Source organism: Fringilla coelebs, assembly GCF_963513975.1.
Source record: "Fringilla coelebs genome assembly, chromosome: 28".
Lineage (NCBI taxonomy): Eukaryota > Metazoa > Chordata > Aves > Passeriformes > Fringillidae > Fringilla > Fringilla coelebs.
Genome location: NC_140054.1, coordinates 5852347 through 5879636, shown reverse-complemented (window position 1 = coordinate 5879636; position 27290 = coordinate 5852347). Strand labels below are relative to the sequence as shown.

General features: G+C 50.5%; 2 protein-coding genes across 2 annotated transcripts; both read left to right on the top strand.

Moving 5' to 3' along the window:
* Positions 1–8034: 8034 nt before the first annotated feature.
* Positions 8035–11867, top strand: IFNLR1 (interferon lambda receptor 1; the record flags this gene model as incomplete). Its single annotated transcript, XM_084222484.1, has 7 exons — positions 8035–8146; positions 8753–8876; positions 9098–9279; positions 9625–9767; positions 10209–10441; positions 10708–10768; positions 10962–11867. 7 exons carry the CDS (start codon positions 8035–8037, stop codon positions 11865–11867), a joined length of 1761 nt encoding a protein of 586 aa, XP_084078610.1.
* A 3183-nt stretch (positions 11868–15050) lies between these two features.
* IL22RA1 (interleukin 22 receptor subunit alpha 1) lies at positions 15051–21612 on the top strand (the record flags this gene model as incomplete). The annotated part of the gene is made up of 9 exons (XM_084222483.1): positions 15051–15093; positions 17272–17404; positions 17712–17881; positions 18805–18989; positions 19452–19587; positions 19760–19881; positions 20632–20791; positions 20921–21424; positions 21512–21612. The coding sequence occupies 9 exons, from the start codon at positions 15051–15053 to the stop codon at positions 21610–21612; spliced, it is 1554 nt and encodes a 517-aa protein (XP_084078609.1).
* Between the last annotated feature and the right edge of the window lie 5678 nt (positions 21613–27290).

The window sequence follows — 27290 nt, the reverse complement described above, 5'->3', positions numbered from 1 at the left end:
CCATGAGGAACCAGTGGCAGCAGGGAAAAATGATCATACTGGGATCTTACTGGGCTGAGTTTGATGCACCCAAGCCTGGCCATAAAGATTTTGTGTTCCCACTGCTGCCTCACCTCCAGGTTAACCCCAGACATACCTGCACAGCAGATCAGTGTAAGAAATGTGTATTTTTAATGCAAACACATTCTAGGAGCACAAAGGCACCCACGAGGACATTTCCTCCTTGCTGGGTGCCTGTGCCCAGGTGCCATTGGCACTCAAGAGCCTGGGAAGATCCATCCTTTTGGGTGGAGGTTTGAGGGTGATTCTCAGAGATCAAGACCTGCCGTTTCAAATCTCTGACATTTCACACTTCCAGTTCAGCTGTGAGCTTGTCAAGTCACTGAAGAAAGTGAAAATCAGCACCAAAAGAAGCAGAAGTAGGTGCAATTTCCCTCTCAGCCTTGGCAATCCCCTGCTCTCAGTTAACTGAACTCTTGAGCAACTTTTTGTCTCTGACCATTCCCAAATTGGTTTCTTACAACATCAAAACTGATTTTCTTTGGGACTTATCTGATAGAGTTAAAAGAAAACACCCTGGCAATGCCACTGCATCACAAGGGAGGCTTTGATCATCTGGGGCTGCCAACGCACCTTGAAGTGTGTTAAACACATCTGACTTGGCTGATTGCATCTGCTCTTCCCATGGAGTGGCCCTGCAGGAGCCACCCTCGGGGAAGGGGCACCAAGGGCACAAATGACCTGGACTGGGCTTCCTGGGCACTCCTGGAGGTTTTTCCTAGGAGGAATTTCAGGACTTTGTGCTTAGCAGGTCACCCAGCTCAGGTGAAAGTGCATTTCTGCATTTTGGAAAGAGCAGATCTTTGAACAGAGGAACCTCCCAGCAGTAAAAATCCTTTTTGGTGCTCATGTGAACTCCAGGGATGGGGTAGCAGGTCCATGTGGCAGATCCAGAATTCCATCCCTCCCATGCCCTGCAAAGGCTCTCCCAACTAAAACCAGCTCTAACCTGGCCAGAGCACAGGTTTTAGGCTCAGCTTTGAAAGATTCAGATTAGGGGAGCAGATACAGACACACTGCTGATGAAATGCTGACACTTCAACTCAATCCCTGTGTTTCAGAAACCACATTTTTGGTTAAAAAAGAAGATTAACCTATTTGCATCAGCATTTTATTCCCTGATAAGGGTTCAAGACTTCTCCTAGTTATCCTCTGCAGCACAAACAGCAAGGGCACCCCATGCCCTGCCCTCTGGGAATGGGATTCTGCCTTTGTAGGTTATCAGGGGTGGGGGAGGAAGCAGGGCAGAAGAAGGCTGGGGTGCCGTGCAGAGGATTCTCATTAATTTTGGAAGGAGTTACAAAAAGTGAGCTTGAAAGTCTGTCCCAAAGAGGAGGATTCAGCTGATTGAGAACTCATCTGCTTCTATCTCTTGGCTAATCGTGAATGCTGCTTCTGCTGTGTCACTTCAAAGGCCCAGCACAGCTGGGAGGGTTTTCATCAAAGCTCCTGCATGTCTGGGGGAGGTTTTCCCCCCCATGAATATACATCACTGGAGGCTCCTTTTCCCAGCTTTTCCCATGCCTCTCTCTGATTGATCCTCATTTCATTCAGATGAGCTCTTCCTCTCTGGATGGCTAAAGGGCAAGAGACAGCTCTCTCCAGAGCTTTCCCACTCGCCTGGATGCCTCTCCGAAAGACTTTCCTCTCATCAGAGTGGGGGAGGGAGGGAGCTGTTCAGACAAGAGATTGAGCCTTTAAATTAAATTCTTGTCATCTGAGGGCTGGGCCTGATAGCAGCGGGGGTGGGAAGAGTATTCTCCCAGTATCAGGATTCTGGCCAGACCCTGGTGGGGTGTAAATGTGCCATGCACTGATCTCAGCAGTCCTGTCATCAAAACTCTGAGCTGTCAGAGGTGCCAGGCAGCGGCTTGGCAGTGACAGCAGCCTCCTGCCCTATGTGGCTGCCCCGGGTTCTACCTGGGCTCCGCTGGAATTGCTCAATTCCCCTCGTTTTTCAGTGGGGAAGGAGGGCTGGGCAGCTGGGAGGAATTTCAAGCACTCAGGCACCCTCAGCCAGGCTGGGATTTCACAAGAGCGCAGACCCTGGGTGCACCCAGCACGTGCAGAGTGCTGGTGGAGATCTGGGCCCCTCCAGAGCTGGGATGGGAGCTCAGCCCTCCTGGAAACCCTGGGCCCGCTGCCACTTGGTTACAGCACGTCTGTCTGCTGGCTGGGGGCCAGGCAGAGCAGCTCAGCCCAGCTAAGCTCAGCCCAGCTCAGCCCAGCTCAGCTCTCTGCCCTCCACCCTGTAACTGCTCCCCAGGGCAGAGTGACCCCAGCCCTGCCAGGTCAGGCCACTGCTCCTTCCTGCACCTTGCAAGGCTGCTCCACAGCCATGGAAGGTGACGATCCTTTTCAAAAATGCCACAGATCTCCTGAGCAGTGATGATGGCACTCAGAGAAGTGAGATGATGGGAGATGGTTGGACATTATCCACGGCTGGCTGTCCTGTGAGATCTTTCCCCATTCCATGGGAGCCCTCAGCAGTCAGGGACCTTCTCTGGGGGCAGAACTGCAGAGCCACCAGGCATTGCCACACTTGTGTCCTTACAGCCTCCTTGCAGCTCAGAGTCCCATAAACCCCACCCTGGGGCTTTACCAGGAAGGTCAAACCAGGTCCTCAAGGATGTCACCTCATGGGGACCCTTCCAGCACCATGACCTCTCCTGGCACTGGTAAATCCTGTCGTGTTCCCTCCACAGCAGGATCCTCTGGAGGCATTCAAGGCTGGTCAGTTGTGGTGGTGCTTTATGGGATCAGGACCTTCCTTCCCCCCAGCCAGTGATGGGATTTTCCCTCTGCAGCCCCAGAATAGTTAATTGGATTGTGAATGGTTTATCACTTCTTTCACTGGGGTGTGTGGCTGGATTCACTTTGACACAAGCCCCTTTCTGAATTGCATGTTGGCAACAATAAAAGGGAGAAGTCTTTAATTAGTTATCTGGCTAATTAACTTTTACAGCACTGCATAGCTTTGGCATCCAAATACTGCAATGCAAAACATTGCAAACATTCAAAGACTTCCCACCCCACCAGGAAGCTGCTGCCACTGGTGGTTGCGGGGGAAAAGCATCTCCCAGGCTTGGCCTGGAAATCCTCCCTGGGCTCCCTGCACATCCTCCTCTGCAGGGAATTCACCTGCTCCTGCTGGTGTTCCAGTTAAAGACACAGAACATTCACGGCATGCCCGTGTTCCTGAATCCTCCAGGGTGGAAGAGATCTTTGAGATTGTCACTGACCCAGCAGTGCCACCATGCTCCCCACTCCATCGTGTCCCCAAGTGCCACGTTGACCTGAACACTTCCAGGGATGGTGACTCCACCTCTTCCCTGGGCAGCCTGCTCCAATGTTTACACTGTTTACACAGTGAAGAAGTTTTCCTTAATATCTGATCTAAAACTCCCCTGTGCAACTGGGAGCTGTTTCCTCTTGTCCTGTCCCTGGGAGAAGAGACTGAAACCACCTCACTGCACCCTCCTGTCAGGGACTTGTGGAGAGTGAGAAGGTCCCCCTGAGCCTCCTTTCCTCCAGGCTGAGCCCTCCCAGCTCCCTCAGCCTCTCCTGGTGCTCCAGCCCCTCCCCAGCTCTGTTCCCTTCTCTGGACACCCCGTGCCACACTCCTCCTTCCCAGCGTGTGCACTCACTTTGCTAAAATCCATGCAAGACCAGGTTTATCTCCTGCTTGTGGGGGCTGTGCAGACATCCCTGCTCCTCCTGCCAGGCAGGGCAGGGTTTCACAGCCAGGGCCAGCATTCCAGCTCCCACTGTCCTGAGCCAGGAGAGAGACCCCTCCCAGCAGGCTGGCATCAGATCCCCCGGGCAGGAGATGCTCCCAAAGCTCGGAGGGATGTGGGATGACCCCCAGGAGCACGGCTTGGCTCAGGGAGCACAAGAGGCTGCTGTGAAGCCTCTCTCTGTCGGGACATGCAGGGTCCCCAGCAGTTTTCCCACGCTGCTGGGGGGAGGGGGGTTTCGGGAGGCTCGGTGCCCCGGGGCCGTTCCGTGGGGCTGGATCTGCTCCTTGTGGCCAAGCACGTGCTGTGCTCCCCTGGCTGCGCTCGAGTTTCGCCGGGGCTGCGTGTCCAGGCAAGCTCCCTGCTGCTCCCAGCCCCGCTGGAAAGGCACCGCGAAGGGAAGGGAAGGGACAGGTTTCAGGGGAAGAGAGAGAAGCAGCCTAAAACAGGTGATCAGCTGGGTCTTCCACACATCCCAGGGAAAAGTCCGTCTGTGAGCAAGGCAGGATCCAAACTCGTCTCCTTTGTTGTAGTTTGGACTTCAAGTGAGACCTATTTAACTGTTCAGTGGTAGGAAAGGATTCTGCTCATTGGCAGAACTCAACCAGGAGCCCCCTGTGCCCTCCTCCTGTGCCAGTCCCTGTGGGATCTGGGAACCAGCTGAACTTCCAGAGGGGCTGCCTTTGCTCAAGAGTTGTGCCTTTAATGTTCCACAGACACCTCCAGGATTCCAGATTCCGTGTTTGCACACCTCAGATTGCACCCAAAAAGCTGCAGGTCCCAGCCAAGGTAAACTGGAGCCAGCTCAGAGCTGCAGCACCAGGAACTGCTGCTGCCAGGAGTGCAGGGCCCTCCCAGCATCCCAAAATACTGTCCCTTAAATCCTGACCTACAGGCTCCAGGGATCCTTACAGCATTCCCTGTATTCTCCTCTCCTTTAGGAGCTGTTAAATGTACAGACTCTTTAAGCATGGCCAGCTCCAGCTCCTGTGCCCAGGCAAAGCCCCAGGTTCCTGTAAAAACCCTTCCCCAGAAGAAAAAATAAAGGAGATTAAATGATTCATAGCATTTGTATGGGGAACAAAATTTATGGGTTTGTTTTTGCTTCTGCTTTTCATTTTAAGTCTTTTCAGACTCAATTTAAAAAACAAACCAAGCCCATTCTCTTCCCTTCCTCCTGGTGACAGGTTGCCCAAATGCCTGTCTGGGTCAAGGGGACACTGCTGTATTTTGTTTTACCATCTGGCATCACCCAGCTCTGCAGATTTTTTAACCTTTTAATTCTCAGTAGCATTTCATCCTTTGCTAATCCCATCATTTCCCCCATGTTGGCATTGTGAACCTTCCAGAATAATTCCCCTCAAATCCAACCATCAGCAGCCTGTGTATCAGGGCTGGTCCTGGGCAGGAAGAGGAAAAAAATTTCCCTGCTGAGCCACAGAAGATCAGGTTCCACATTCAAAGTCAGAACTTAGCCTCCAACCAAGATTTCCCAGGGGTAGAGAAGAAGACTGAGGTTCCTGAAGCCAGGATGGGGCTGCTGGAGCTGCTGGAGGTGGCAGTGTCACGCTGTCACTGGGATCTGTCTCCTCCTGCCAGGGCGGGGCTGTTTCCAGTTCCTGGATGGCTCCGATTTCTTGGCTGCACAACTCATCCCACAGAGCCACAGGAGCCAGGGGAAGGAAGGCAGAGCTGGGCACAAGAAGTGCCAGAGGTGTCCTCTTGGTGCCCTCTTGGGACAGGGGAGAAAACCAGGGACTTGGTGTTGTTTGAAAACTTTCTGCTCTTCCCCTAATGTATGTTCAGTATGTTCTCAACATTACAGGAGAAAACTTTGGAGCTGAGTGAGGTCTCACTTCCAGACTCAGAATATGTCTTTTTGTTTCATTTTGGGGCTAAGGGATATTTTCTCATGCTTATTCACCTGCTGCACTTATGGATCAGAGGTTTGGTTTCCCATGGTTCCATCTGTACCAGGAACACCCTGCTACAGGTTTTAATCTGTTTTTTTCTCCCTGGGCTCAGTCTCTGTCCCCAGCCCCCAGCTTGCAGCACACACAGCTCTGCCAAAGCAGCTCCTGGGTGGGCTGAGAGCAAAGGGAAGGAGCTGGGGTGACACTGCAGCACTTGGTGCTGCCTGTTGCTCCCAAAGGTTTCACAAAACCCAACCAGTGTGCCTTCCTCACACTGGATTTCCTGCAGTGCCCTTCCTCAGGGAGGGCAGATACCCATCACTGACTCAGGGAGGGTTGCAGGGTTTGCCCTCCTGTGCTGAATCATCTGCTGCACGCAGGGAGGGAGCAGGTGGAAAATGGGGGAGTCCCCTGGGCATCCTGGGAGTCACAGAGCGAGGGGTGGGTGAGACATTGTGCCATGAATGCCAGCCAAAGTCTTCCCAAAGCATTTCACAGCATCCCAGAGTGACTCAGGGTGGAAAGAGCCACAGTGGGGCCAAGCAGGGTCATGCTAAAGCCCATTGCACAGGATTGTGTCCAGCTGGATAAGAATATTTGAATATTTATGCTCCACAGGAGCGCACCAGTGGGAGAACACGGGCACAGCTGGGTGATTTGCCCAAGGATGAAGGCTGTTACCAGACCTCTGCAGCAGCACCATCCCTGCCTGCACGCTAAAGGCACCACAAGGCTCCACAGCAGGGTCCCAGAGCACCGATGGGTACAGCCTTGTGTCCTCCTGTCACACACAGGTCACAGTCCTGCTCCTGCCAGCACCTGATCCGGCCCCTTCCTGGCCCCCCCCAGCCAGAGGCAGAGGCTGGAGGGGCAGAAGAGCAGAACCTTGGGTGGGCTGTGCCCCCTGTGCCATGCGAGGATGCTCCGGGAATCCCTCCAGGCTCAGCAGGAGTTTTTGCGGTTCCCGAAGTTTTCAGTGTGGCTTGGAGAAAAGCGCGTTTTGTTTGACAGGCAGCGACACCTCGTGGCATCGGCCACCCCAGCGCGGGTGGGGACAGCGGCACCCGGCCCCTCCCGGGACTGCCCCTCCGGCGGAGCCGCGAGTCCAGCGCGGGTGTTGCACAGGAGAGGATGCTGACGATGGTGATGTGATGGTGATGATGACGATGATGATGATGATAAGATTCCCCTCTTGGGAACGCTTACTAAAAATCCCAGTCACTCGGGGAGGAGCTGCCCGAGGGCTCTGAGCCAGAGCCGAATGAGTGGCCCTGGAACCGCTCCCGATCCTGTCCAGGCTGATGGGGAAGCACAAGAGCCGTGGCTTGGTTGTGGCAGTTCAGGTGCCGAAGGGGGACAGACTCTCCAGACCCTTCACTTTGCTGTTTTCCTTAGAAAGGGATACAATTCCTCTTTTCACAAGAAAGTCCATAAAAATAAAATGAAATTAAACAGAGGTAGCAAAACAGCCACGGAAACAGAAACCCGTGGTAAGAGAAAATGGAGACTTTTGGAGGAAATGGTGACTTTGTACCCAGACACTCCCAGGTTCCAAGGGTTCAGAGGGCTCTCAGGGGCTGGGAGAGTTTTCCCCCGGGAAAACCCCTTTGCCCAAGCTGCTGTAACTCTGCTGTGAGGTGAATTCACTGATCCATTGCTGCACTGGTGGCTCAGGCCTGGGGTGCCTGTGATGGAAGGCAGGAGAGCTGAGGTGCCAAACCTCAGCTCCAGGGATTTCCCCCTTCTCTGCAGTGGCACAGCCATTCCAAGCACACACCTGGGCACCCTGCACTTGGCAGTGTGGCAGAGATCCAGGTCCTTTCACTGCCCACACTGGGAGGGGGCTGATCCCTGTCCTATCTCTGCACTTTACCCCCCCAGCTGTAAAGTGCAGTAATTCCCTAACTCCCAAAAAACATTGTGCTAACATAACCTAAGAGAAACTCTTTGATCTCCTGTAAACACCGGGCTAGCAGAGTCTCCCATGCCACTGTTTTTATTGTTGCTAGGTTATTAATAGACCTCTCTTGCCCTGAAACTTTATTTAAGTGCTATTAATATTTCACAGCCATGCAGGTAAGCACCAAAGGTCAGAGTTTTACTGAGGAGTCTCCCAGGATGAGGCAGCTCTTCCCCTGTGCCAGGGCTCACTGTGCTGCACTGGAGGGCGCAGTGCTGCCAGCTTTACCTCTGCTGTCCCCCAAAAGCCTCTCACACCTGCTCCTCTCCAGGCACACGTGCAGGGCTGTACCAGGAAGCGAGGCAGGGCGCATGTGTGCAGCTCCTGGGCTCCCCAATCCTCTGGAATTCACACAGGAAACACGATGAGAATGGCTCAAGGAAAAGCATTTATGACAAACGGGAAGTTCTGCTTTGTCCTGTGTGGCTGGAGAGTGGGAGCCCTGATGGCTCTGTGTCTCCTGCAGCAGACTCAAGGTATGTGCACACCTGAGTGTTACTTTTCATTGTATGGCTTTGCTGGTAGCAGGGGAGAGAAATTTTGATCAGTTTAAATGGGAATGATTCACATAAAGGGGAATATTCTGTGGTAAAGAAGTGACAGTTTAAAATCTGTCTGTGGGAGGTGTCTTGTTGAGGGCTAGTGATGGACATGGTGATCTACTGGAAAAAAGAGGGGCAGGAAAATATACAGGACAAACCTGCAGCTCTGAATTCCTGGTAGGATCTGCCCTGGGAGGACTGGGATTGAATGAGAAGCGTGGGACAGCCGTGTCTGCTCTGTCCAGGAAGTCAGGCAGAGTTTGAGGGTTGTAAATCAGTGAAATGCACTGAGAGCACGGGGAAAGCCACTTGAAATTACAAAACAGATTGTTCATACAAACGTGAGTCCTAGTTCTAAAATGTTGAGATGAAGATGCTTTATGAGAGACAGGGAAAACATTGCATCACACCTGCTTCCAGAGCCAATTTCCAGCCTTTAATGAAAGGCTCAGCCTTAGATATTGACACCACCTTCCAAGTGGTACTTCCTGTCCTCAAAGATACTTTTGAATCATTCATATAATTTCCCCTTTTGACCAGGTCATGTTCAACTTCTCCCTCCTCAAAATGTCACCCTGCTGTCCAAGGATTTTGCCATGATTTTGACCTGGGCTCCAGGGGAAGGCTCTCCCCCCAATGTGACCTACACTGTGAGGTATGAAAGGTAAGAGCTCCCAAACCATGTCTGATCAAAGGGGTGGCACAGGGACAGCTACTGGGCATCTCTCCTGATTATTGACTGTCCTAATCATCAGCGACCTCCCACCAAAACATGAGCCAAACTCTGAGCACCACTTGCTCCCCACCCTCCCAAACCCTTCCTTCTCTCGCTCTGTAAATCCCAGCAGAACGTGTTTAATATTTTGGTGTGGTTGTGCCTTCCAGCCAGGATCGCCTGGACAAATGGAGGAAGGTTCCTCACTGCAGAAACATCCCCAGGTCCTTCTGCAATCTGACTTGTGCCCTCTCCAACCTCTACGTTAAGGTCCGGGCTCGGGTGAAGGCGGTTTGGGGCCGGTCCCAGTCGCCCTGGGTGAAATCCCAGTTCAAGGATTACTACTCAGATGGTGAGTGCCTGCCAGGTGACAGCCTGGATGGAAGGACATTCCCACAAACACAGAGACCACACCCCACAGCTAGCCAGGATGGCAGAGACTTGAGTGAGCAGGAGCAGTGATGGGCTGGGATCATTTGAGGATGAATTTTGTAGCAAGTGTCAGAATTTGTTGATCAGTGTCCAGCTGAACACAGTGGCTCCAAGCTCTCTGGGGTGTTTTAGATAAAGAGGTGACCTTTGCCTCCCTCTTATCACAAGCTAACAGCTGGAAGTGAGGACCAGGCATGGAAAGTGTCACTGCTGGAAGGTAGGAGCCAAGGCAGCCCCATTCTCACAGCTGCTCCCTCCCTTGCAGTGGAACTGGCTCCCCCCGTGCTGATCCTGAATGTCAGGGACAATTCCATCCATGTCAGTGCCTCCTTCCCTCTGCCCACCTGTGTGGAGAACCTCACCTGGAAGTATGACTTGAACCTCTGGGAAGCAGGATCTGAAGACAAGGTCAGTACAAGTGACTCTTTTTAGATGAAATGGAGGAACTGAAGGAGCTTCAAAGTTCTGGGCAGAGAGAGAGGGACTGGATCCAGGGCCTAGAGGAAATGAACCAGCCAAACCAGAGCCAAACCAAAGCCAGAGGCAAAAAGTAGAAGCGTGTGCATGCATCCTTATTTTTTTGGTAGTTCCCTATTTTTATCAGGAAGGGGAGGCTACACTATCAGTCTAAAGATCTGAGGTTTGAAACAACCAGTCCAGGTGCCACTGGCAGCATTCCCTGGCAGAGCAGAGCCCAGCACAGCTGGAATTCCCACCTGGATCCATCAGCCCTGGGGAAAATGCCAGACATGGGGCCACACAAGGGACCCATGGGCTAAGGTGATACAGAAACACCACCCCAATAATGAAAGAATCACCTCTGCAACCCTCTGCTTTGTCTCCCAACAGAAGAAATATGAGGGTTACTTCAGGAAGGACACAGTGATCATCAACACCACTGCCCTCAGAGGCAATTACTGCTTCAGTGCCAGGGCTCTCTACGAAAGCATCAACTTGAAGCACAGTGAATTCTCCCAGCCTGTGTGTGTGCTGTTAAACCACAAAGGTATGGCCCTTTCAGGAAAGGATGTGGCAGACATCCAGTGGGATGAGGGCAAGGCAAAGATTTCCACTAAAATCAGGTTTTCACCATGAAAAAAAAGCTTCCTGTTAAAGGGACTGGTTGGATTTTCTGATGAGTGGTTCCTGCTTTCTGCAGAAATAGTTTCATTTATAAAAGCCTGAAATGTTTTCTGAAAACTCTGAGTATTGTATGTCAGGGTAGAGCCCATCATTCCTATAAAAATACCACTCACAAGAGATTATTTCTGTCTTTTTCATCAGCACAGTGGAAGTTCCCACTTCTGGCTGTGATCCCTCTGTTTGTGCTCCCCATCTTTGTGGCCAGTCCCTTCATCTGCTGCCTGGTGAAGCAGGAGGCCAAGCAAAGGAAGATGCCTCAGGTTTTGGTATGGCCCAAATTCTGAGGTCCCCTCCTGACCCAGAGTCTTGCTGGTTTTCAGGGGGTAACTGGGGAGGAGAGGGTGGATCTGCACTTCTCAGTTTTACCTTTTAATTCCCTTTTGAAATAACCTTTCTGAAATCCAAACTTTTCTTTTGAAAGCATCACAGGCTCACTGTTTCATTCCTTCTCCCTGGTAGGACTTCTCTCAATTTAAAGCTGCTGGACCAACCTTCCACTTGGAGCTTGGTGAAAAGGAATTCTGCAGTGATGATCTGAACTGCTCAGAGAAGCCAGTGCCTCAAAGGAGGACAAACAGAGCTTTAGGAGGACACCACCTGCCATGGATGGCTTCTTTCCCATCATCATCATCATTGTCATCATCATGGTCAGAGGATGAGGAGGAGGAAGACAGCAGCACTTTGATCCCACACCGTGAAATGCCCCGGTATGCAAAGAGACATCTCAGCTCTCAGCCATCCCCAGCAGCTCTGGGGGAAAGCAGCCTGGATTCAGGATCTGGACTTCTCTCTGTGGCCAGTGCATCTGTGCTTGACCTCAGAGCCCTGGGTTTCACCCTCTTTGCAGGGAGGAAGGGTGAGGTGGACACCTCGGGGTCCCAGGCAAACGAGGAGCCCTCCCTTTACCTCTGCTCCTCTTTGGAAAGGATATCCCTCACTGATGTGACATTCCCAGGTGCCCCAGAGCAGGGGCAGGGTGATGGACACAGGGATGAGAGGCTGGGAATGAGCCCCCTTCAGCCCCTGCTGGGGGGGATTGGTGCTGAGCCTCACAAGCACAGGAAGGCTCCTCATTCCTCCAGGGGTTACCAGAAATCCATCCCTGATCTGCAGCTCCAGATGGACTCGAGATCCCAGGCCAGAGAGGATCCCAGCAGGCAGCTGCTCATCCCCTTGTGGACACTGCAGGTGGCAGAGGATGAAGGCATTGCCAGTGACTGTGGCAGTGACAGCTTCCCAGAAGGGACCCCTCCCGAGTCCACAGTGCTGAGTGATGCTTTTGGGACTTCAAATATAGAGGAAAAATGTGATCCAAAGCTGCAATTCCCAGGCTACGAGCACTCACATTACTTAGGAAGGATCTAAAGTGCCCAGCAGGTCTGGAGAGTGCCTGGAAATCCTGGGGAGCTCCAGATATCCAAGCAAGGATCCTTGAACAAGGACAAAAACCCGATGTCTGGCCCATCAAGGCAATGGCTTTAGGGACACAGAAGTGCATTTTATTGCTAAGGCACCTCTGTACTGTCACTGTCCCTCTGATAAAGTGTCAGCCAGGGGTGGGGAGGCAGGGACATCTCTGAGGGACCAACCAGCAAACAGGCACTGCCTGGGGCTCACCTGAGACTTCAGAACAAGGGCCTGAAAATGCAGTGTTGTGCCTGCACGTGGACTGGAAGCAGATTTTGAACTGCTTTGTGTCACCTTTGCTTCCCTGTAAGCCCAGAGCTCGACTGGAAGTTCCTTACAGAGGTATTCAGCAAGATCTGGTTTTTGTGGGATGCAAAGTTCTCCATCTCATCCTGCAGAAATCACCTTCAGTGTTCCCACAGAGGGAACCAAAGCCGAAGCGTGCAGCATGTTTGTTTATTTATTTTTTATTTTATATTTATTGAAGCTGAAATTCCTCCTGCTGTGCAGAATGCCTGAGAGCAATAATATTTTGATATAAATCTCCATGTGTACGTGGTTTTGTTTTCCAGAGTTACAAAGGGGGACTGCAGCTCATCCTGAAAAAAAACATTTCTTTAAAACAGGACCCCATCCTGGGCTGGAGTGGAATTCTGAGACTTCCCAGCCACATCACTTTGGTCACTACTGAACAAAGAATCACAGAATGGTTGGTGGGAAGGGATCCTGAAGTTTGTCCACTGCACCCCTGCCATGGGCAGAGACACCTCCCACTGTGCCAGGCTGTGCCAGGCTGCTCCCAGCCCTGTCCAGCCTGGCCTTGGGCACTGCCAGGGATCCAGGAGCAGCCCCAGCTGCTCTGGGCACCCTGTGCCAGGGCCTGCCCACCCTGCCAGGGAAGGATTTTAGTCCAGTATCTAATCTAGATCTCCCCTCTGGCAGTTTACAGCCATCACCTTTGTCCTATCACTTCATGCCCTTATAAAGGCTTTTTATACTCCAGTATCAAAAGGAGCCTTTGTGTAAAGGGCTCACAGGAAAGCAAAGCAGTAAAAGAAAGAAGGAAACACTCCCCAGCCATTCTCTGCACTCAGGGAGAGGGCTCAGATGAGGGGAAGGTGTTGATGGAGGGTATGAAAGCTGAAATCCTTTGGGAAGCAGGAAAAATGAAGAAAGGGGTGGTAGGAGGGAGTGGGAACAGCTTTGCAGCAAGATGTACTCATTGGGGTCTTGAACTGAAGTCCAAAGGAGAGGTGGGGAAAGGAGTATTCCTTTGTCCTCTGCAGTGTCCTTAGGTACATCCTGCATTGTTATCCCTGCAGTTCATTTGGAAAGACACAGACATCCAAACACAATCACCACCCAATTTCTTGTGCAACCCAGGAAAACCCCCCAGGCTTTGATTTACAGGAAGCTGGGAAGTTGAGTAACCTCCATAAAATGCTTTTGGCATGTCCCAGATCTGCAAACACAGCCTGGGATCGGTTCTTGTCTTGTCCAGGGAGCTGAGGGACAGGCTGCAGGCCAGGTGAGCTGCACAGGGGGTGGCAGCATCCAGCTTCTCATTTTCCTTCAGCAGGGCTTGAGAGCTGTTTTCCTCTGCAGAAGGGTCAGTCATGGCCAGAGCACAGTGCTCCTCTCCCAGAGCAGCTGCTCCAGGTGTTATCAGAGCATCAGGGAATCATTTTCTCAGGAAAACACCTTGGGGATCATCGAGTCCAACTGGGAACCCACCTGTCCCCAGGGCCACATCCACACATGGAGGGTTCGTGCCCAGCACTCACCAGGTTTGCTGCAGTTCCCACACACTGAGGAAATCAAAAGTTTGAGAGAGTTTGGAAGATAAAACCCTAATTTTAAACTTCAAAGTTGAGTTTTGGACATCTTCAAGTCCTCAAAGATTCAGAGAGGTGTTTCCTGGGCTATTGAAAAGGAGACACCTTGCTAGAAATAAGGGCAGAGGTAAAGTTTGAAGTTCTGTTCTCAGAACTGAAGGCTCAGGGGCACACCAAGCTCCCCCAGCTCTGCCCCATCACCCAGCAGGAGCGTGAGGCAGTGATGTGAGGGAAGGGAAAACAGAAATACTTTTATCAGGCTGTTCAGGAAACACCCTAACAAACAGTTGTACTTAATTAGACGCTGGTGGATAGGTGTGTCTGGTTTAACAAACCTGAGGCCTCTGCCTTTGTCCAGGTGAGCTGAGAAAGATAAAATGCCAGTGATGCACCATGGCAGGGCTGGAAGCACAGAGCCCTTCCACACCCAAACAGGGCAGGGAACAGAAACAGCATCAGAAACAGGAAATCCATGGATGAGGAGGGGGTTTGTGAATTCTATCTCATGTTTGGCTGCAAGGATAGAGCAGTGAAATCAACATTCAGAAGCACACAGGGTTTGTACTTTGAAAACACAACAACACCCTAAAACCTGCACACGTTATGGAAAAGGGACTGGATCCCTTTCTTCCTGGCCATACAAACTCCCAGTTCTTATCACGTGGATTCAGTAGCAGAACTTTACACTGTAAACAGCCACAAAAATAAACATTGTAGGTGTACAACAGTCCCTGCAAAAAGCTGTGGGACAGCAGGTGCTCCTCCTGTGGAAAGGCCACCACTCTTCTACCTCTTGGGTGAAAAAAACCCCAGTGCTTTGGCTGACTTTCATTGTAAGAAGGTATTCAGAAGTATTTTTGGAGGAAATAGGTATTGAACCAACCAGGTACACAGCTCTACGTTTTAATGTCTAGAGTTGTAACAAGCTCAAGTTACTCGACCAGAAAAGCAAACCTCAAACCCCAGGAACCTCAGGGAGGGCTTTCAGGCAGGAAGCTCTCAGCAAAAAGGTATTTGGCTCTTTTTCAGGAGCTGGGGATTTTCTCAGCCTCTGGCTCGTGCACCTTTGTACAGTCAGGTGTGCACTGGAGGGCAGAGGTGCTCCTGCTGTCACTGTGCAGTGTCACACATGCGCAGGGCTCCGGGCAGCTCAGAGCCCAGGGGAGGCAGGACAGGAGCTCTGCTTTGCTCTGTTACTGAGCAACAGATCCAACCTGGCCTGGCAAGAAAGAATTCAGCCAAAAGGTGATTCACCTGCACACAGGAGCAGCTGCCTGCTCTCACAGCCCAGCCTGCAGAGTCATTCATGAAGGGATTTCTGATCGTCCTGGCTGGAGTTTCAGTGCTGGGTAAGTCCTGAGCTCTGCTCTGCTGTCGCTGATTGTGGGATTCTGTTTGGTCCTGGAGCTTGCATTTCACTCCTGTTTCCTGAATTATCACCTAGAGAGTGAGCTGGTGTCTGAGTTCTCCTCTGAGTTCTCTTCTCTCTCCTTGTAGTAACTCCCATGTGTGGCTGGTAGGCTCAGCACTTAAGGGATTAGTAGGGAGAGGGAAAGATTCCCTCACTTCAAAGGGTTTGTCTCTGTGCTGGGACCCAAATCCTACAGCAGTGAAGGACATTCATTGCTGTCAGGGGGCTTTGGGTCAGTCTCCTTGTGCCTTCAGCAAAGGCACAAATGAATACAAGAACAGTCCCGATTTTAAAGGAGGTACAAACAAATAATGTAATCTTAAAATGAGGGAGTCATTGTAGAGTGGTTGGGTTGGAAGGGACTTAAAGCTCATCTCATCCCACCCCTGCCATGGCAGGGACAGCTCCCACTGTCCCAGGCTGCTCTGAGCCTGTCCAGTCTGGCCTTGGACACTTTCAGAGATGGGGCAGCCACAGCTTCTCTGGGCACCCTTTGCCAGGACCTCCCCACCCTCCTAGGGAACAATTTCTCCCTGATATCTGATCTAGATCTACCCTCTAAAAGCCATTTAATCCCACTCCAGAGGTGACAAGCTCACTGCTGGGTGAATGAAGGATAAACCTGCTCTTTCCAGACACCACTTTTCAGCATTCAGCCATGTCGTTCATCTGCTGTGTCTGGCATCTCACCCTGTGAAGCTCCTCAGCCCAAGGGACTGTCACACTGTGAAATATTCTGGTTTTCCCCTGCCCACACTTGACTGTGCTTGTGTTATGCTGCTTTGCATAACAGTGTTCTAGCATGGATAAATGCGGGAAGAGAGAGATTTCCTACTCCTGATAAGATTGGGGTATTTGTGACTCAGTTTTCAGGGTGCTCAGACAGGGAATCCCACTCTTTCAAACCCACACTGCTGCTCCTGCTGAGCCTGGGATGGGCAGAGGCAAATGTGGAGCTGCAGATAAAATGAGGACAACATCTGGAGCAGCCAGCAGCCCATTTCTGCACCACTTCCCTGCCCAATGCCACACACAGGACTGAGAGGGGATCTGTGCCCTTCTGCCTAACCCTCCTCCATTCAGCCAGCAGATTGAACTGCTCAGTTCTGGTCCATGGGGGAAAGCCTGGAGCAAGGATCCAGCTGGGATTTAGTCTCTGTTCAATGTGATCCTGTCCAAGGCAGCCCCATCCCAGCGCTCAGTTTGTCCATCCGTGCTATTTCCATTTGCTCACTTTTTCACCAGGGCTCTCCTTGGTCACTGCAGGCTGAAGCCCTCACATGCCCAGGTGTTTACCAGTGCCACAAACCAAGAGCTGAATCATGTCTAAATTATTTACCTTTGAGGGTCTGCCTATAATCTGAATTCAGAGTTTATAAATCCTTTAGTTAGAAACTCTTGCGGATCAGCCTTGGGAAAATTGTGCTCTGTGTTTTCTCATGGTAAGAGAGACACAAAATCCTCAAGGGCTTTTCTGCAGCAGCTCAGAGCCAGTTTGCTGCAGAAGGGCCATGGTGGGGTCCTGCTGTCCAGGGACAGGTGTTTGCAGGGACAGGTGACATTTCTGACCCCAAAGGAAGAGCAACAGGGCTCAGAAATCAGGGAGCTGGGCTGAGCTGTTTGCTGTCACCCTGGCACACCCAGGCCAGAGTCCAGACACTGGGTGTCACTCTGCACAGGCACCTTCCATCCAATAAAACATGGAGCACGGAGAGGAGAACGGAGCCACATCTTCAGGAGGTGACACTGAGCTCTGCATGCCACTTCCTTGAGCAGGGGCAGAAAGCAGAGACATTCACAGACCTGATTCTGGGCTTGAAAAGAGGTTATTGGTCTTATTTTACCACCCATGTAAAGGCTCTTAAAGAAACCCGAATAGAAATTCAAGGATTCTCTTTCTGATTTGAGTTTTTGAGGCTTTTCTGTATAAATTCCTGATTTCTTTGGGATGAGTCAGCTGTCTGCAAGAGTGTGATGTGAACACAGTTTGAAGCCTTGTTCTGCTCAAGCTCCTTCTTTTCAGCCCAGCTTTAGCAAAATACCACAGGATCCATTTTCATGTGAGGGCTGAGATGTCAGAAGATGCTTTTTAATACCAGTTTCTCTGCTCCTTCAGGTGTTGTGACTACAGAGAGATCACCATGTCTGAAACGTGCAGCATTTTCTTCCACAAACTTTGAGAACATTCTGACGTGGGAAACAGAGGCAGATATTCCCCCTGGCACTGTGTTTGACGTCCAGTACAAACAGTATGTGAAGTTTGCTTCTTTTGGGCTGTTCTTAGGGGTCTCAGAGAGAGAAGGGCCAAGAGAGAAAAGTTGATTCTGCTGTTTCTCCTGCCTGTATTATGGCTCACATAATGGTTCATATAATCCTATGAATATTTTAAGATTATTCAAAGTGGGACATGATGCTCATTTAAGCAAGTATTTCACATCTTGGGTTGCTTTGCTCCATTACTGAGCTACTCTTGCGTTCAGCAACTTCCTTTTCTCTATTCCATTTTCCTCGAGTCCTGTCCAACCAAACATCCCCAAACCCTTGTTTTGTCCTCAGGTATGGAGAGAAATCCTGGCTCACCAAGCATGAGTGCCAGAGCATCACCCAGCTCTTCTGCAACCTCAGCAGGGAGACAGAGAACTTCACGGAGCATTTCTATGGGCGGGTGCGGGCGCGGGGCTGCTCCGGCTGGGTGCGCTCCGAGCGCTTCGAGCCCCGCAAGGAGAGTAGGTACCAGAGCAGCCCCAGAGCAGCCCTGCCCCTGCTCCTGCAGGGCAGCATTTCCCCACTGTGCAGCCTTGCAGGGCTCTGTGTTGCTGGGGGGGAGTGAAGCCTTGGAGGTTTGGTGTTTTGGGCAGGGAGGTGAATGAGAAATGGGCAGGGTCTCAGCTGAGAGCTGAGCTGAAGTGGGCTCGGAGAAAGGAAAAGCCTGGTGTGATGGGAGGGAGAGCTGCTGGTGGGAGCAATAGAGACATGAGTAAGGGACATGATGGGCAAGCTGAGGACAGGGAGTTCCAGCAGCTGGGAAATGGGAACGTTGGGACAAGCATCCATTCCAGTGGATAGCTGGTGTCCCAGCCCCAAAGCCCTACTGCAGACACAACGCACAGCCTCCCCTTTGGGGGCCTTACTGGCTCTGTGGATAAAACTTCCCACTGAAAAATCACCAAGAATAATTCAAGGTGGCATCAGCAGCCAATGGCTGTGAAGAGCCTCCAGACCCTGGCACCAAAAAAGCTGTGAGAACTTGGATTAAAGCCCTTTGCAGTGCTGGCTGTAGTGCCTGCCTGTCACAGAGATCAGTGCAGGCACAAAAGCTCTGTAAATCTGGTGTAGGATGGGAATTGGGATTTAGGCAGCTGTTACCTGTGGTGGGATTTCAGCCCTCACACACACATGAAGGAGGACATCCTGCACAGGGACAGGGAACATGGAGCTGGAAAAGCCTGGGATGAGAATTCCTGGGGACAAGCACTGTGAAGGCGCAGAACCCCAAACCACCTCTGTCTGCAGTGGCCTGACTCCTGCCATGCTCATACAGCTCAGACACCTTTTTGTACAAACAGAAGTGACATTTCAGCGAGTCTGGGGTGTGTTTAACGCCAGATGATGCTAACACAGCTGACAGTGCCTGTTGTGCCTTTCCCAGCCATCATAGGGGCCCCCCAGGTGGAGCACATTCCCCACGTCCGCTCCATCAAGTTCCTGATCCGGCCCCCCCTGACCCCCCTGCGGGGGGAGGACGAGCAGCAGCTCACCGTGGAGGACATTTACAGCAAATTTGGGGCTGTGGATTATCACCTGACAATATTCAACCAGAGGACACAGCAGCAGGTAAACCACAACCTGGGGCACTGGGATGCTGTAAATCCCATTTCAGATGAGCTGGAGAAGGATCTCAGTTTACACAGGATGGGGCAGATTTCTGATGTACAAGGGAAAGTCTTGGAGTCTTTGACTCTCAGGACAACAGGAACTTTAAGCTTTCTTCTTAAATTCTGGGAAAAAAGGACTTTCTAGGAGTACTGTATAAGTAGCAAAAAGTAAAACCGTTGGTGACTAAAAATTACTTAAGTAGTTCAAGTCTTAAGAAACTGAAATGCAGAATTAAATACAGAAAGAATGGAAAACAAAATCATATAAATATGATTCAGAAAAAATCAGAGCTCCATACATACGGAATAATATGAACCCTCTAAGACCTCATTAGTAAATATTTTATGCTGAATTTTGCAATCTGAATCTGAAGAAAATTTCATCTTGCCCAAATACAGATTTTGCCTTTCTCTTCAACAGTGGACAAAGAATGAGCACAACAAAGAATTTGAAGTTTCCAACCTGGACCCAGACACTGAATACAACGGGACAGTTTATATCTGTCTGCTCCAGAGAAGGAGCAGACCTCAGGTGTTTTGGGTCAAAACACTGGCAGGTGAGGCTGAAAAGTCCAGCTGGGATATTGGACACACAACATGTATTGATTTTCCGCACAGAACATTTTAATAATTTAAAAATTCATTCCTATGAGACTAAACCTGTGACATCCCCTAGCTAATTGTGACATTTTTCTAATCCAGCTCTTTTTCCACTTGTTCTTTCCCCAGACAAGACATGGATTCTCTACTGCCTGGTGGCCCTGGCCTTCTGTGCTGGGCTGGTTTTTGCTGCCACTGCTTATGTGACCTACAAATACATCAAACAGCGCAGTGCCCAGCCCAGGGCCCTGGTGAGTGCCCTCAGCCACTGCAGCTCAGCTTGCACATCACAGAATGCCCCTGCCTGGGGCTGGAGGGGACCTGAAAGGTCATTTAGTGCATGCCCTGTCTGGGGTTCACACCTGCCACTGTCCCAGGTGGATCCCAGCCCCAGTGTCCAGCCTGGCTGGGGATGCCAGAGCTGCTCTGTGCCAGGGCCTCAGCACTCTGAGTAAAGCATTTCTCCCCAGTATCCAACCCAAACCCATTCTCCTTCATTTAAAGGGTTAAGGAGCTTGGTCTAAGCAAGCTTTGATATTTTAAAGTGCTCAGAACCTGCCCCAAACTGAGCCCCTTGAGTTAGGCAGCTAAACCTGAGGCATCCTAAATCAGTTCCCCTGGAAACCCTGGGATCCTCACCTATCCCTCATCTCCCACAGCAAGAATTGGGCTTCATGCTAATGAGCTGAAGGATTTTCATGCTATTTCCATGCTGCAGGGCTTAGGCCAAATCTTGCAAAAGTGAAAGCAGGAGATTTTCTTCCTCATATTTCAAGACTGCTCAGTTAATACACAATGAGAAATGTTGGTATTCCCGTGAATGTTCATTCTCCAGGAGGAAAAAAAAAAAGCAGAGTTCTTCTGTCAGCAGAGCAGGTCCTTTGTGGTTGTTACTGGCTTTTACTGACACTTCTCCAAAGCAAATGCTAGAGTAACTAAAGCAAACCTTCAAGGTCACAGCTTCCTGGTAATAACTTGTGCTCTTTTATCTTCTCCACCAGGACTTCAGAGGGATTCCATCGTTCCAGCCTCTCACACTGACAGTGGAACACATCATCAAGCCCCTCAGCTTTTCCAAACCTTCCCCTTTCATCCCTGAAGTGCAGCTGGCCCAGATGAGCCAACATTTGGACTGGTCCCTGGAGCCACCCCGGCCTTCCTGTCCCTACCAGCAGCAGGGGGATGTTCCAGCACTGCAGCTGCCCCCTCAGCCCTGCCAGGTGGAAATGCCAGCTCCCATCACTGCTTACACTCCTCAGGCAGCTGAGCAGAGCGGTGCTGCTGCCCCAGGCAGCTCCAGCCTGGCCCTGACCTACGGGCTGTGCGTGGAGGGCACGGACAGGAGCCCCCAGCCCGAGCAAAGGCCGAAGGAATCTTCTCCAGGTTGTTCTGAGGATGGAGAGCTCCGAACCCACGGGCTGGGAAAGAGCTGCAGCCACTGGGATTACAAAGAGCAGCAGCCAAAGGCGGCCCCGTGGAAGAGCAGGGACAGACTGGAGTCGGTTGTGATCCAGGGGAGCCCTGGGCAGACCCAGCTGCTGCTGCAGAGCGAGGGGCTGGAGGATGCAGAGTGTGTGTCCCAGCTGTCCCTGTCCCTGCTGGAACAGGGAGGATGCTACAGACAGCAGGCAGCCCTGCCCCTGCTGCTGCCTGCAGGGAAAGCTGCCCCGGACTGTGCTGCAGAGGAGGAACTGCTGGCACCTCTGCTGCTCTCGGTCCGGACTGCGAGTGACCTGCCTGGGGAGAGCCACGGGGAGCAGTGGGTGCTGCCAGAGCCGTTCCCACCCCCTGCAGGCACGGCAGGGCTCCCAGAGCCTGCAGCCATGCACATGTTCCCAGCAGCAAAGGGGCTGGGCTGCACAGAGCTCAGCCTGTCCCCAGGCAGCAGCCCAGGCCGGGACACGGGCACTCCTCTCACCATGCTCTTCAAAGATCTGGACCTGAAAGTGCAGTGGGATGAGGAGAGCACAGAATTTGATTAGGATGGCTTAATGGTATTTAAATGCAGATGATGTTTCCTTGTATGAACAGAAGCAATGCAACACCACAGCTGATCCTGGCTGTGTTAGAGCTCAGGGCTGTCACACTGTCCCACTGTGGAGTTTGGTGCCTTTACTGACAGAACTGCTCCTTGTTACACTGCCACACTGTACCTTTGCACTTCAACAACAGTCTTTATTTCTAGCACATTCTCCAATTTATTATGAATTGGATTACTTTAAAAGATCAGTGAAGGTTCAGTTTCCAATCCCAGATTCAGTTTACTGAAAATTGAGCAAAATTCACAAACTGTGTGTGCTCTTTACCAACACCTAAGATGGAGGGCTAAGATGTAACTCCCTTTGAAGAAATTCAGGTATGCAAACCTAGAAGTATTTAATGTACCATGGTACAGTAAAAGAAGTAAATAGCTACTGGTGTTCTACCCTTGGATAAATGACTTGGAAAAGAATATTCCACTTTCCTGAAATGGACTTTGCCTTCAAAGGAGTCATTGAAACTGGATAACAGCTCCTGATGCAGCAGTTCTGTGAAATGTGTCCCTGAACCTGTGGTTTTTAATACTTGTACAAAGATAAAGCCTTTTTTAATACCTATACAAAGATAAAGCCTTTTTCATCTCAGCAACAGATTAATGCAGCCTTGGCCTAGTTCTGAGCTCTCTCAGCTGCTGCTCCTTTCTCCCTCTGCAGTAGTCACACATTTTCTTCCTCCCCTGAGATCCCCAGGGATGAAGCACCTGGGATCACATTCCAGGCAGGCAGGGATGTGAGATTTGCAGCACTCCCAGTTCAACCCTCAATCTCAGTTTATCCCAATCCATGCATCAGTAATCCACAGAGGAGAGCAGGGAGGTCTGGAGCTCTCCCTGCCCATGAGGAACCTGCTCCATGTTCCTGCCACATCCTCCAGAGCTGCCATGACCATTTTTTGGGAGTCAAAATCCTTGGAGCACTTGGACCTCCACCAAAAGGAAGCTAAATTCTAATTCAGGGGCCAGAGGAGGTGATTGTTTTTCATTCAGGGGAAAGCACAGTTCAGCCTGCTCATTTCCACTGCTGTGGTGAAAAAAAGTGTCTGAGGACATTGGTTTTAGAGAAGTGAAAGCATTTACAGGAATAAGCAAGGTTTGACTGGTATGGGGAAGTATTTACTCAAAGAGACCAATCTGACCAGAGGTAAAATTCAGCTGTTCCCACTCCAAGTGCACTTGGGGCTTTTCTCAGCCCAGGAAAGCTGAAGCTAAAGGTTAAATTCCACTTTCTTTGGGGTGCTTTTGCAAATAAGCATAGGCTCATGAAGTGAAGACTTTTGATAATTCAACCCAGGATTAAAGGAACAGTCTTAGAAACTTTACAGGCCAAGGTTCGGTTCTGAGCTCCAGCCCCAATAACTGCTGAAGGACCACAGCCCTGTGAGGCCAAAAGGTCAAAATTCCAAGTGTGCTGAAGAAGTGTGAGCGTATCAAAGACAGAAATACGTGCATGGCTTGGGCAGTGACCAGCAGGACATTCCCAGGGAGCTCCCTCCATTCCATTCACCACCAAAGGGGCTGTGGAATGTGCTTTGATCTGGTTCCTGTACTCTGTGCCCCAAAAAACCAACACACACAGAAATGCTGCAGCTCCTGGAGTTGTTCCCAAAGACTGGGAGACCCCAGGGGTAACATTTTTTTCCACTAATCCCCCCTGGAGAGGCATTTAAAGCCAGTGATGCCAATTACCTTATTCAGAGTTGCCTGTGAGCTGCATATCTTGTGTCAACACTATTCCCAGTGATGCTACCCAGGGAATAATCAACATTTCGGGTTGTGTTGTGAAACACAACCCCCAGCACAGGATGGGCAGAGTCATGTGGAAGGGATGGGGGCCTTGGGAGAGCATTTGAATCTGCTGCTAAAATTATGTTATTTTCTATTTTAAAAGCCTTTCCAAATCCCTCTGCAGAAGCCCTGCCACAGGGTCTGATCATGCCCAGACTGTAAGAAATGTCTCATCCTGCTGGAGGACAGGTGGGAACTGAGGAGAGCCTGGGAATGGATTTTTAGAATGCACATAGGTGCCTAAAAATGCAAATTGTCCCCAAGCTGGGACATCCACCCCTCCTTCAGGCCCTTAAATACTTTCAGGGCTGCATTACTCCTGCCTGAACAAAAGGCAGGAATGATTCCAGCCCCTGCCCATCCTCTCTGTTCCACCCTCCCAGCAGCTCCAGTGCCCAGAGATCACAGGCAGGAGAGCCCTGTCCTACTGCAATATCCTCAACTTCCTGCTTTCGTCATGGCTTAGTCAATATTGATTTTTGAGGCCTGGATCTTCTGAGCAGAGGGAAATTGATTCTTGTCTCATGAGTCACCTCCTAAATTTAACACACAGATCATCCCTTCTCAAGCTGTTTCTTTTTGGAAAAGCTTGGAAAGAAATGTTGATGCTGTTGAATTTTATTGGAGCAAGGACCACGTCATCCCTGCTGACCTCACTGCCCTCCTCTGCTCAGAACAAACAGATCCATTTGTGTCAAACAGCTGCTCCAGGACCTCCTTTTCTCCATCTCCTCCTGTACAGGAACATTTCCAGATAAACAGCAGGATTTCAACATTGCTCCAAAGGTCTCACCATGCAAGCCATGTGTGCCAGCACTGCTCTCCTCAGCCATGCTCTGATAGCAGCTCTGGCAATAAAAGCTCCCCTTGCCTCGGGGAGTGTGTGTCCCCAGCAGATGTCACACCGGTGACAGGTGAGTACTGCAGCTCACTTGTCACCAGGACAGCAGAGCAGCAGGTGGCAGCTGTAACCCTAGAGCAAAGCATTGCTCTTTGTCTTCCCAGCTAAATCTGGGAGCTGGCACTGCTCACTCCCCTCCCCGAGCAGCAGCCCCAAGGGAAGCTCGGCAGGGATCCCTGCCCAGGGATGAGCACTCTGCAAGCCAAGGATTCTATTCCCCCTCCCTGTCTGTTCCTTTCTTTTGGCACTGGAGGGTGTTTGAACACCATGAAAACTCACTGGTGAGTTTTTAACGAGTTCTGGGAGGAAAATCTTACACGAGGGACAAAAGGAAAGCTCCAGATTCTGGAGACAGAATGAAGGAGAGCTCCCAGAATCTCAGAATATCCTGAGCTGGAAGGGACCCCAGGGATCATTAAATTCAATCCCTGGCCCTGCACAGACACCCCAACAACCCCACCTTGTCCAAACACTCCTGGAGCTCTGGCAGCCTCTGGCTGTGCCCATTCCCTGGGGAGCCTGGGCAGTGCCCAGTACCCTCTGGGGTAGAACCTTTCCTAAATCCAACCTAAACCCTCTGAGCCAGCTCCAGGCATTCCCTCAGTCCTGTCCCTGCTCACAGTGACCAAAGATCAGTGCCTGGCCCTCTAAATAAAATCAATTTTGTAACAGAGGGTTGATGTGACAAAATGAATGAAATTATTAATTTTAAGCAGAATAGATGATAATTACACATTACTTCTCATAATGCAAATGCAGAAAAGCACTTGAGTGGCCATGGATTCAAAACCTATGAAATGGGAGTGCTCCTTCCCTTTGACAGCTCAGCTCACCCCAAGTGCTTCAGACATGCCAGCCCCGTCCCTCCTGTTTAATGCTCTCCTAGGAATGTCACAAACACAGCCACCACATGAACTTCACACCTGAAGTCTGGTGCTGATCCTGCTGGGTTTCATCTTTGGATGGTGAAGCAAACAAGGTTCCTAGAAATGGCTCCTAGGTGCTGTGCCAGATTTGATGGTGAATTCATTCCCACAGGACGCCACAAGAAATATCACCTGCTCCTCACATTGCTGGGAGGGGTTTTCCCTGAATGCTGGAACTGCAGGACCACCTCAAAGGAATGGAAAATCAGCAATCTCTGTTCTCTGCCCCAAACTCTCAGACACCACCATGGGCTGCTGGGTACACAAAGCTCCCCTGCTCTGAGGCACCAAGCCTTTGCTGGAAAAAGGAAATAAAACAGTCACAGCCCACGAAAACCTGAGAGCTGCTGGAGCTCCTGGTGCAATCACACAGTGCCAGGATTTGCCTGGAGCTGGCATTCACTAAAGAGATGTCAGGCAGCAAGGTTACCCCAAGGGCCATTCCTGGCCAGGGTTAAAATATTCAGAATTCAGTTCAGATGCTTTGTGAGCTGCTATGCTAAAAGAGCAGAGCATGCTGCAGTGCTCTGGATTCTGGAGGCACCTGTCCCTCCTCAGATCATCTGGCCAAGGCACTGATTTGGCAGAGTGGGGGGTGCTGGGTGGGCACTGCAGGGAGCAGTGAGTGTCCCCAGCTGGGCCATCCCCATTGTCCAGGGAGGGCTGGCAGAGCTATATTTGACTGCAGGATGGGCACTCCAACATGGGGAACATTCTTCTGGGGAGAGTCATCCTCCTGTCACCACCAGGAGAAGGAAACCTCCTTTGTCCCTTGCCTTGCCTGGGGACAGGGGCTCTCCCTGCAGCCTTCACCGGGTGAGTTTGGTTTATTTACAAATAAACTGCTCTTTGTGCTGGATTTTGTAGGATCTTCAGAGCAGCATCAGCTGTTTTGTGTGACAGCTTTGTTTGACTTGCACTGCAGAAGTAGATTATGCTTTGTGATTGTATCTGCTTTAATGATTGTTTTTCCAGTGTTGTTAAGATGAAAATCCTGGTTTGCTTCATGTTTTCTCACCAGAATCTGTTTTACTGGCATGTTTAGAAAATAATCTGCATTTGAATTGAAAAGTGTAGGTTTTAGTAAACCCATTATTTAGTAAAAATGAGTCTGTATCAGTAATTATTCAAGAGCATGGAAACAAGACTCTGATGCCCAGGATGACAGGACTCATTCTGCAGCTGAACCACTTCTGAAGACAGCAGAAACTATGAAATTACAATGATTTTTTTTCTCAGAAAAGCCTGCTTCATTTTCTTCTTCTTCTTTTACTTGTCAGCATTTGTTGTTTCTTCCAAAGTTAGTGCCCACAAAGCAAACATTATCAAGATAATTCTGTATTTTCATTTGCATGTTGGGATATTTTGCATTTACCACAACTACCCTGCTTTTCCGTGGACTGTTTATAAGAAATTTATTTACATCAACAGAAAACTGTACAAGTAAAAAAACTGCATGAGAAAATTATACTGGGAAAAGCTGAGGGTCTGTATTTTTATCAGGTTCAGATTCGAAAGCAGCAAAGCTCAAATCCAGGTGGAAGATTTGCCAAGGGAAAATTTCAGTCATGGAACACGAGCTAGGGAAAGATTTACAACTATGCTTGAACAAATTCTGTTCAGCAACAATTACATTTGCAAAGCTGCTTTTCCAAAGTAACCCGAGCTTTTAGACCCTGTGAACGTGCCAGGGCCAGGATCCTGCTGGGTGGTTGGGATTTAACTGCAGGGACAGGGACATGAGGAGGGATCCACGTTCAAAATTGCCTTTAATGCTCACCCATTAATGAGAGGCTAAAAGCAGCGAGCTGTGGGTTCCCAGAGCAGAGGCTGAGAGCAGCCAGCAGTGCCAGTGTTTGCTCCTGTGCTCCACCTGTGCACTGGGATTTCTCTGGGAAGCTTTCTGGTCACTCCCTGGGAAGATCCTGCTGTTCCTGAGGCACTCCTTGTAGGCTGACATTTGTTTTCTCCATGATTTTTCAACCTTCCCCTAAGAGCTCAGGAGAAACA